General features: G+C 39.3%; 3 protein-coding genes across 4 annotated transcripts in view; all 3 read right to left on the minus strand.

The window, feature by feature from the left end:
* Nucleotides 1-2,295, minus strand: part of QSOX2 (quiescin sulfhydryl oxidase 2) — a 26,462-nt gene extending 24,167 nt beyond the window's left edge. The window contains exon 1 of the mRNA XM_027650290.1: nt 2,233-2,295. Within this exon, the coding sequence (XP_027506091.1) occupies nt 2,233-2,295 (63 nt within the window). The remainder of the gene's footprint in view (nt 1-2,232) is intronic.
* On the minus strand, nt 1,594-6,815 carry LOC113950405 (centrosome-associated protein 350-like). Of its 2 annotated transcripts, XM_027650249.1 has the most exons (5): nt 5,284-6,815; nt 4,262-4,603; nt 3,727-3,870; nt 3,178-3,303; nt 1,594-2,898 (listed from the first exon to the last, which is right to left on the minus strand). In XM_027650249.1, exons 1-5 carry the CDS (start codon nt 6,700-6,702, stop codon nt 2,743-2,745), a joined length of 2,187 nt encoding a protein of 728 aa, XP_027506050.1. In that variant the 5' UTR covers nt 6,703-6,815; the 3' UTR covers nt 1,594-2,742. The 2 variants fall into 2 exon arrangements, with proteins under 2 accessions (XP_027506050.1, XP_027506051.1); XM_027650250.1 differs by lacking the exon at nt 5,284-6,815 and having other exon boundaries at nt 4,262-4,916.
* A 335-nt stretch (nt 6,816-7,150) lies between these two features.
* The window catches only part of LOC113950431 (centrosome-associated protein 350-like), a 20,426-nt gene continuing 16,911 nt past the window's right edge, over nt 7,151-10,665 (minus strand). The window contains exons 11-15 of the mRNA XM_027650291.1: nt 9,940-10,115; nt 9,298-9,410; nt 8,610-8,778; nt 7,284-7,952; nt 7,151-7,155 (exon numbers count right to left, since the gene is read on the minus strand). Coding sequence (XP_027506092.1) covers nt 7,151-7,155; nt 7,284-7,952; nt 8,610-8,778; nt 9,298-9,410; nt 9,940-10,115 — 1,132 coding nt within the window. The remainder of the gene's footprint in view (nt 7,156-7,283; nt 7,953-8,609; nt 8,779-9,297; nt 9,411-9,939; nt 10,116-10,665) is intronic.

Below are 10,665 nucleotides of genomic sequence, written 5' to 3' on the forward strand. Positions count from 1 at the left end.
TTTCTAAATGCAGGCTTAAGAACTTTCATTACATTAATGAGAGGTAGAAAACCAACAACACCCCCAGAGGACAATTTCAGAGGAGTTTAAAACTTAGATAATTAAAAACTGAGGTCTCTGAAAATATAATTCTTGCTTCTGTTACTCACAAGCACTTCTTCTAATCCTTGAAGAACAAGTAGGAAACAAATGGGCCTAAATTCTTACTTCAGGCCCACCAGTGTAAATCCAGAGGTTATAGTTTAATTTATCATTGTTTCTGGTCAGTAACCCACAGACAATACAAGGGTGGAAATTTAATTACAGTAAAATCTTCTCTGAGATTTGAGTAATAGATTGTCCCCCTTCTGCATTTTCTTTTCCTGATCCTCTATTTTTTTGACCATTAATATCTGAAGTGGGTCAGTCACATATCTTTTGATCCATACCCCCAGCTACAGGCTAAATGATTTCTCACATCACATCCCAGCTTTGGGGTTTTCTGTCTCTTTTTCCTGGGTACAACAAGCAACAAAATAGATGGTTACAAGAGCAGAGTCCAACAGCTTCAAAGAACTGAAAAATCTTGTGGCAGCTGCTAATTAGGATTTTAAAAATCTGCAGTGCCAAAGATATTTTAGAGCACATTTTATTCAGAAGAATTGTTAAATGTATAAAGATGAAAGAGATGGATTACAGGAAAATTAAATGCAGGGTTTAACTGAGAAATAATCATTTTCTATGAAAGATAATGACTCCTCTTGAGGCTACTATCAAGATTTATTGACCCAGGAGGTTAATATTGATCAAACCCAAGGCAAACAAAATATTAGACCTTGAAGGAGAGTAATCTTGGTATTGAAGTCTTGCCACTGAGTGAACAGGTCAATATATCTGGGTGCCAGAATCTCAGGTTTTGAGCACAGAGTGGTGGGGGATATTAAACATGTCTGACATGTTCTGTGTATACACTTTTTATTCTCATCAGGAGGAGTTACTTTATAGCTGTGTCCTTCCCTGCAGAGCATCTTGTGAGGGTTCAGGCTCCACTCACAAACCTAATTGCAAATATGATGGTTGTCACCCTCAGGTGGAACATAAGGCAGCAGTCTGAAATCAAACAAGTCCTTCAACTATTATTTCATATATAAGTGATATTTTTAATAGCTTTCATACCAAACACAAGGATCCTGCTGCTGCTGCTGCAAAATCAGAGTGACAATAAACTGAAAAACCAGAGCACTTCAATATATAGATTTGTCATTGTATGCAACAGTCTGCAAGTCCGGGAGAAAAAAAAATGAGTTAAATTCTACTGTAAACTGACAATAAGAAAACAAATAACTTATCTGGATTAACTAATCAATGAGGATAAAAGTCAGAGACTTAAGAAAATGTACCACTAGGGACATGAAAATAGTTTCTAGGATAAGATCAACAGTTAATAGGCTCAGGGCAGAAGTTGCCTTTTTATTTCTGTTCATATGGCAACAAGCAGGGGAGGGTTTAATGTCCTCAGGAACTGTCTGCAAAACAAAAGTACTCCCAGTCACTGCTGAGAATAGCAGCCTGTGATAGAATCTGCAATTCCAATGGATTTCAGAACAAATGATGTTTTACATATGGTTTATTTTGTTTATTCAGGAAAGAATACAGTATGAAACAATTCAGCATGAAAACAACTAAGGCAAAATGGGTGGAGTAGCAATTTACATAGTGAACCAATTACCATGCTCAGGGAATGGTTATAGTTCCTTGCTAAAATCTTGGGTTTTTCCAATTTTGCCATTAAAAAAGGATTATTGATTTCCTTTTTTGCCAGTTAAAGTACATCCTCAGCACCCTACACTGAGATGCTGTAAGAATGCAACAGGCTCATGTGATAAATAACCCAAATCACATGCACATTTTTAATTGACAGACATCAAAGTTACTGATAGAAAAAGTCTCCCCTTTAAAGTGCATTACATCAATATTTGTCTCATGTACATAAAATTATAGATATTTAAACTGAGTATCTGGCTCTGGGTCCTGCCCTTCCTTATGCCACATCTCTAAAGCCTTCTCCAGGCTATTTTTAACTAGTTCCACAGTGTATTAAAAAAAAAAAAAAATGATGCACAGTCACTTTTAAATCTGGTGTACCCATCAGGAAAAGTTTTAGACTTGTTCCAGTTAGAGGAGTTTATTCCAAACTACAGAGGCCCAGAGCAATTCAGGATCTGGGACATTTAACTCCATCTGCACATTTACATTCTTCAGACAGTCACCAATGATTTTCTGAACACAATTTTCAAAGTATGATTCACCTGTCATCGTTCACAACCTGAGCATGATAACAGAAGTAAGATCATTTGCACACAAATTGGTTCTGAAACCTGTTTGTAGAGACTTGTATACAATTTTAAAACAGTGTGCTCTTCAAAGGAGATAAAGTGCAGTCTTGAACAAAAAAAAAATAAAAAGGAATAAAATTTCCCCCCTTTGGATTCTGTGTGACATCTGAGAAGACCATTGATCTTAATGAGCCTTCCCAAAGCACAGAACACAAGGAGAATTTATTTTGTGTAATATTTTTCTCTCTGCATGAGTCTCTCCTTGATCCTTTCATAAATATGAATGCACAAATTAGGCCAAGGCCACACTGGTATTGGGTACAAGTTCAGAGTTAAAGTTCTTAAATCACTTATTTCTTGACTGAAAAATAAAGAAAAAAAATCAGAGATTAAAATTCCTCCATTAGGGCCCATGAGGGAAAAACATCTAATCACAGGCTTTTCTCAGATAAATCTTATTAAGAACTCTGATTGTATCAAGGATCAAGCTATTAAATATGCCTTCAGTCATCCTCATCTTCACTGTTAATTCATCATCACCATAATAAGTCCACTGAGACTCTTCTTTACGGAGCTCCTGGATCTAAAATATAACAAGAATAAGCTCAAGAGGAGGAATATGGTTGGTTCTGAAAGGCACTGAAACACTGTACCTAATCCAACAGCTTTATGTATATAAGATACATAATAAAATATCAATATTTTATATATTGATATATTAAACCACTCACTAGAACTGGAAATACTGGATTGTTATTGCAGGTGTACTGAAAAGAAAAGCAATAACTTGAAGTTCTGAAGTAATTAAGAAAATATGATTCTCACAAAAGCACAAGAATTTCTAGTTTGGAAATCTGCTTACCAGGATAAGGTCCAGTCTGTCTCTCTTACAGTTTCCATACTTGGTCATATTTAGCAATTTTCTTTTCATTTCTAAGTCATTCTTTTCCAGGTTCATTATTTGAATAATTTCACCCTGAACAAATGCCTACAAATTAAAAAAAGGGCTGAAAAGGATTTGCCTGATAGGAACTGTGGCACTGTGAATGTTGAAGATCAGTGACAGGCACTGAAGATTCAGCTTTGAGGCCAGAAACCTCCCCAAGTTTAAGAACTGATCAATATTGGCCAACCAACACATTTTAGTCATAATGTTACTTTAGAAGTTAAACCTAAAGTAGTCATAATTAGGAGGATTTAGGCTCATTTCTCTACAGAGCTCCATACATTTGGAATCTTTTGACTGATCAGCTCAATCTGTGTTTATTCAGGCATTTCAGAGCAATGCTGTTTTCTTCCCCCATCAGTTCCACTGCCATAACCCTCCCAAATTTCCCATTTCTCATTGCCATTGCAATACCTGCCCTCTTCACTGACTCTTGTTACTGTACTTTACATTCCCAGAACGTACCTTGACATCACTGACATCTGTTCTGCTGCAGAGATGCCTGGAACAGCGAGATCCCACGTTTATTTTCATCCCTGGAAAAGTGCTTGGATTTGCAGTCACTTGATATTCTGCACGTAACAACTCCCGGGTCAAATCAAATATAACCTGGAACAACAAAACCACAGCACTGGCACATCTGAACCTCTCCCTGATGCCCTTTCAAACACTTTCTCAGCACTTCTGAAGGATTTTGGGGAGGGTGACAGGTTTGAATCTCAGGGCAGGATTTCCTGACAGCATCACTGATGTTCCTATAGCTGGTGTTAGGTGTCCAGGGTCTCATGGCTGGAGAACTCTGTCAAAAGCCTTGATTCACAGCAAGAACCTCTGTTCTACTGGAATTATTTTGCAGTAGATCACCAGCTTTACTTTGCAGTACCTTCCAGTGTTCCTTTAGCTACACTTTGTGTTAGCAGCCAGATTAATATTAAATATTATCTGAGGCAGCTTACAGAACACTAGAAAAGTTAATTAACAGTTAGTGCTTTAAAAATACCTGATTATACATCCTCTTGCTTTCTGCTTCCAAATCATTCCCTGGGAGATCATTGCATTCAGAGCACTTTGGCACACTGATGCTCCTGAAATTGGAATTTATGTTTTCTGGGGTCCATAATTCTTCTACAGCACATGCAGACAGGTTTCTAACATAAGAACTGTAATGTGGTATCACAAGAGGAACTTCCACAGTTTTCTTCCAAGGAGCTGAGTGCCACTGATCTAATTTGTACAGGTGTTGCTTTTGTCTTTGTCTCACCGGCATGTGTTGGTCAGAATAAGGCTGAACAAAGTCTTCAGAGCTTCCAAAAACACCAGCATCAAGGATTTTATTGAGGAGCTTCAGGAGAGAGGGAGGGAAAAAAAAAAAAAAAAAGATGACACACTCGATGTTTTCCCACAATTTTTAGAGGTATTGAGATTATTAGCAACTGATTAAGGTTACTTTTAAAACCATCTTCTTACTCAAGGTCATAGAAAGCCTTAGTGATGCATCATTTAAAAAATACCTATTTTAACTGCGTTGGGCAAAATTCAGAATTAGGAAGAATTCCAAATCTGAAGTTCCATGAAAATTTGACATTTTGAAACATTTTTGTTCTAAAGGTGGACTACTCTCCCCCCAAAAGCAGTTTTCTCACAGCCAGGAGCTGCAGAGGCAGAGCTGACAAGTGTCCAGGTTTGCTCTGAAATTAATCAAAATTCAGGTTTGTGCAGATTTATCAGTTTTGACAAGTGACAAATTCCAACATGAAAGTTCCAATTTGCTTTATTTGGACTCTCTGTAGCCCTTATCCCGATGCTCAGCTCATCCTTTTCCCCCCATACACATGCCATCCACTGGCTGTAGGATAATTCCTTAAATGAGGAATGGGTCAGATTAAGGGAGAAACCTGGTTCCTAAGGTTGACATGATGTAATTTTTATGAATGATGAAAAACTGGGCCACACAAATTCTCACCTGGATAGACCCAGCTTCAGGTCCAACACTTTAAATAAAAACACTCCCACTGTACTTACTGGCAGAGTGGTTGGAGAAGTCTCTGAAGATAAATGAAGTATCTTGTCTGCTTTTGATCCATGTTTTCTTTTAATCTTCTTATATGCTTTAACTGCATCATCTATAAATTTAGTTACAATTCTTTCTGCTACTGTGTGACAACCATGAATACAAAGCGTATCAAAATCACCCAGGAAAACATCAGAAACCTTTGCTGATGGTTCAGATAAGACAGCAGCTGAATTTTCTTTGAGGAGAAACAGTTTCTGATTGTCTCCCTGCCTTAGGCCTTCGCTGTAATTCATCATGTCCTTTTCAAAGGCACTTTTATATTTGTGTTGAGCTGTTTCAGAAAACGCAATTAAAATGTCAAACAGAAGTTTTTTACCGAGTTCACTTGCAACATCATCAGCAAGTTTAATTCTTTTCTGATCCTCTACCAAGCAACAAATATTTTTGCTTGTGTTTACCTCATCTGTGTTATTGGTCTTGCTTTTCTTTGGAAGCACAGCTGCAATTATACTTTGTCTTATTTGGGCCAGTTCTGTTTTTTCCTTATCTGATCCCAAGCACATTAAATTCTTTTGACAGAGAAATTCAGTACACTTACACTGGTTGCAGTGTGGAAATTTTTGATCTTTTCCAGACAGCAAGGCAGAGTGTAACCTGGATTGGCTTTCTTTTACTTCTGAACCTCCTGCACTTTTTGTGTCTTCTGCTTTCTCCTCTGTAACCCCCACTCTCTGCTCATCACCTCCAGAGTATCTGCAGTCCCCTTTGAAGGATTCATCATCATAGGAGTCGGAGTCTTCATCCCCAGTGGAACTGGATCCCTTTTTGTTATCCCCCAAGAGGTGTGAGATCTCCTCAGGCCTGACAAAGACACCACAGTGCTGAGCACACTCAAAATACTTCACCCCTTGGTAAGTTCCAGCATTGTCACCTTCAGCTTTGTCCAGTGCAACACCAGCCCAGTGGCCACTGGCAAAATGAGTCTGTCCTTTAAACATCAGAGTTCCAGGCTGGCTCTGCTTTACCAGCACTCTGTCCCCAATTTCAAATGATCTCAATGGGTCATCACTGTCCCCCTCAGTGCTGGGCAGCATTAAGTGTGTTGTACATTGTTTCATTAATAAGTGAGGACTTTTACTGGCCTGGCCAGAAGAAACAAAGTTTAACACAGGCTGGAGCTCCAAATGCTGCAAAGGTGCCTCGTGTTCTCCTTGTTGGTGTTCTGATACGTCCTCCTTTGGGCTGGAAATGGCTTGAAGTGAAGATTGTTCTGAGAGACAACCAGCCTGAGTTGAAGAAGCATCAATTGTCTCCTGACTGAGCAGGGGAAATTCTTGAGGCATGATGTTATCAGGTAATGGGGGTAATGCATCCATTTTCAGTGATTTATCTTCATCCATACCCTGACTGGTCTCTGAGCCTGTCATTTGCTCTGGTGGGGATGGGAAATCATCTGTGCTGGAGGTAGGATCATCATTTTTCGTTGCACCCGCACCTAAAGAGGGAGGAGGAAGATCTTCACTTGGAAATGACAAATCCTTTTTGTTAGAGGATGGCAAGTCAGCACTTCCACAGGACAATACTTCATCCATGGGAGACAGGATTTCCGACAAGGCATCCTCAGCAGCTGGAGGGAGACCCTTATCACTAATAGAGGTTACATCATCTTCTCCTTTGGAAGAGCAGTTCTCAGCCTGAAACAATTGCTTTTTTGAGGAGGTAGAAGAAAAGAGTCCCCTCTGGGGAGGCAGACATGCTAACACTTTGTTATTTGCAGTATCTCTGTCAGGCAGAAAAGAAACAGTGTTCCCAAGCTGGTCAGTAACTAAATTTCGATGTTTCAAAGAAACTGTTGGTGGAAACCCCATTAGGTCTCTATTCTGATCCACAAATGAACAGTTAATTTCCCCTAACACTCTGTTAGTTGTAGAATTAGGTTTCTGCTGTTCATAGATCTTAGGTGAGTAAATATCATCACTGCATGAAGAGCTGGCAGATGCATCCTTACCCTGTTTTGTGACCTCCTGAGGACAGGTTTTGTTTCTGCTGGAGCTTCCAGAGGCCCCCAGATGTGGCTCATCCATTCCCTCATCAGGGTTATCAGGCTGGGAGGAATGTTCTGGCTGGGTTTTGGAGGCATTTGCTTTGTCTGCTGGAATGAAAGCAAGCAGATGATCAGTGCAGCCATGATCCAACACATCTCCAGGGTATTTCTGGGAGTGTGATGAAATCTCAGCACTGTCATCTTCAGGCAGTTCATGTTCATCAGTAGGTGATGTTTCCTTTCCATTACTTATTGCTACTGGCACCTCTTTTGAAAGATCAGGAAACACATCACCACTGTCACAGACAAACTCTTCTGGGACACTGATATCTGTGTCCTCTCCATGTTTCAGCTCTAATTCTGAATCTGAAGTGGAGCTTTCCAAGATGTCAACCCAAACTGCAGAGACCCTCTGAAATTCTGGGGGTGAAGAGGCTGATTTGGCACTTTCACATTTCAAAAAGAAGTTGTTTGGCTTGGATGATGATTCATTGGAAGCAAATCCTTCAGAAAATGCTTTTAAATTTCGTTCTTCATCAGAAGCTTCATGAGAAACACGGTCCAAATTCTTCAAACACTGACTGTCACCCAGCTGATGGATCTCAGAAGGAACAGGCACTTCCACTTCTTTAACTGGAACATCTAAAAGAATTTTTTATAAAATCAGCATTTCATTAAAAAGTATTTTCTAGAAGTTGCTGATAGGATACACAAGTCTATAGTCTCCCTCACTATGGTATCCAGGATTAAATGCAGGAAGATGGTTCATTAGAAAAATGACACAAATACAAAATATTGCCACAATATGTAAATATTTATAATACAGAGATTATGCATATCCAGAACTATGCAAATGATATAACTGATTCATATATAAACAGACAGTTTTATTTTTTATATGTCCAACTGAGGAGTAAGAAATATGAACTGAGGATAAAACCTGGAAACAAAAATAACTCCAGCATGTCCTGTCAAAGTCTATCTTCAACTGATCTATGTTCTTTTAAAAAGAACAGCCTTAAATTACTGAAAAAAAATCCCTCAAAAGAGGCTAAATTGTTAATGATACAATCAGAATAAGTTATGATTTTGTTCTGAGGAAGCAGTGTAATCATATTTCCTAATAAACCTTGGAGAGATCCCCCCATCTTGCCCAGCACTGATTTATATATTGCATATAGTGAACAAGACACTTTGGTAATAAATGAGAAGACTCTCTTTCTGTCTGGATTAAAGTTTGAGTGAAGTGGTTGAAACAGATTGGACATAATAGCATTAAATATGATTTACCTGTTCCTTCAGGAGTATTCTCTGCCTGAACCATGCATAAGTTACACCAGGTAGAAAGCATCCCCAAGCTTTTCACTGTGAACTTGCTGCCACATGGACTAATATCTTCATTGCCTTTAGGATCCACCTTTGGCTTTGAAAGAAGTGCCTTTTCCTCCAGCACAGACTCCTAGAATGTAAATATTTGAGAGACACAGTTAATATCTTAAGGGAAATATCTTTGCTGGCAAAAAGAATATTTGAGATCAGATTAAATTTACATGTTTCCCCCAAGATATATAAGGACAGAGGGATGCCTGAGCACATATATCCATGTTGGGGCTGTATCAGTGAGGTAGGAAATAGGGAAGGGACTGGTCTCTGCAGATGGTGTGGGAAATAATAGTTTAGTGCTCTAGGAACAGGTTTAGTTTCCCCTGGAGCAGCACAGCACTTCCCCACAGGAGATGGGTTAAACCCACTGTCACCACTTGAGAGCACAGAGAACATGGGAGAGGTGGGAAAACTGGTGAACCAGCCCAGGTCAAAATTTAGTGTTTAGTTGAAGTGAATGTAACCAACACATCAGACTGATTTTTACTTAATGTCATAACTGCCAAATGAGTCTTGGGCTGGTCCTGCCACAAGGCAAATATAACCCAGGGCACCATTTCTTTAGGCATTAATGGAATTCCAAAGGCATCCTTACCTGAAGTGCACATTTCCTGCCTTCTCTCATAATGGGTGCACATACAGGTTCATCCATTTTAGTTGAATTTACATGTTCCAGAGGTAATAAAACATTACCCTGAGCAATAAGTTCTGAAAGGTACAACATTAAATTACCATTTTTCCAGTGCTACTTTTTCATATCAATAACTTTACTTTGGCTTTTTGTTTAGCTCAGTCTTGTTTCAAATCATTGATAATTTGAGTAACCATTGCCCTACACATTCCTAGTCACACCACCAGCAGCTGAAAGGACCAGTGACTTTATCAATCATCACCTTGAGTATCACCCAGTTTCATGGCAGCAACTGGGAAGCCAAATTCCAGAATTTTCTACCCTTTCTTTCTTCATCTATGCACAGCTGCTGCCTCAACAAAGCAACTTACACCTTTCCTACTCATTCTTGCTAATCCCAAGCAGATCCTGCCACCAAAACTCACACTGGAGGCAACCAAGGAACATCTCAACATCCCAAGTTCTCTCTCAGGGGCTAATTAGCTCAAAGTCCTCTTCTGAAAGATCCTTTGAACTGCTCCAAAGAGCAGCTGAGACTTCAGCTGTTGCCCCAAGATGAGTCAGTGGTCACAGACATGGTTTGCTGCAGAATTCTGTGCTGGGTACCTGTGTTTTTGCAGCCTTTATGGTTAAAGACTGAGCCTGTGGTTTCACCAGCAGCACCACACACTCTCTTGGCCACCATTCCAGACATTTGCACACTAAGGGACTGCTCCAAACCTGGAGACTCCTCTGCCTGTTCCTGGTGTTGTCCCAGTGTTCCCTTGTTCTCAGTAGAAAAGCTGTGAACAGTTGGACAAAGGATCAGTGATTGGGAGTGGGGTTTGTGTTTCCAAGTTAGTCATGACAAATCCATGTGAAGTCAATAAAGGTACAAATTAAATGCTTCTGGTAGTGCTTGATAGTATTTCTAGAGTGTTTCTAAACCAGCAAATTAGTAAAGCCAGAAACACTCTGAACAGTGTATTTATTTCTCCAATCCCCTCCCTCTCACTTGATGTTGTATTTTATACAGTCAGATTTCAAACCTTCCTAGACAGGAAGAGGAGGAGACTGAAAAAAATATTAGAACTCAAAAAGCAAAACCAGGGTCAAACTCTGGACCTGTCTGCCTCTTCTGTTTGCAATCAATTACAGCATATCATATCAGATTTTGACAATTCTCATTAAATTTTCTACTTCAAATATAGCTTTATGGACATTTGAGACATCAGATACTGATTTTGATGGTGACTTTGAACTTTCTAAACAGTCTCCTTACTGCAAAAGCACAAGGCAACATGACTCACACTCACAGGCTTTTCCCTTAGTTCTATAATTAGCAGCTGAATA

This window comes from Corapipo altera, unplaced genomic scaffold, assembly GCF_003945725.1.
Source record: "Corapipo altera isolate COAL_440 unplaced genomic scaffold, ASM394572v1 268, whole genome shotgun sequence".
Classification (NCBI taxonomy): domain Eukaryota; kingdom Metazoa; phylum Chordata; class Aves; order Passeriformes; family Pipridae; genus Corapipo; species Corapipo altera.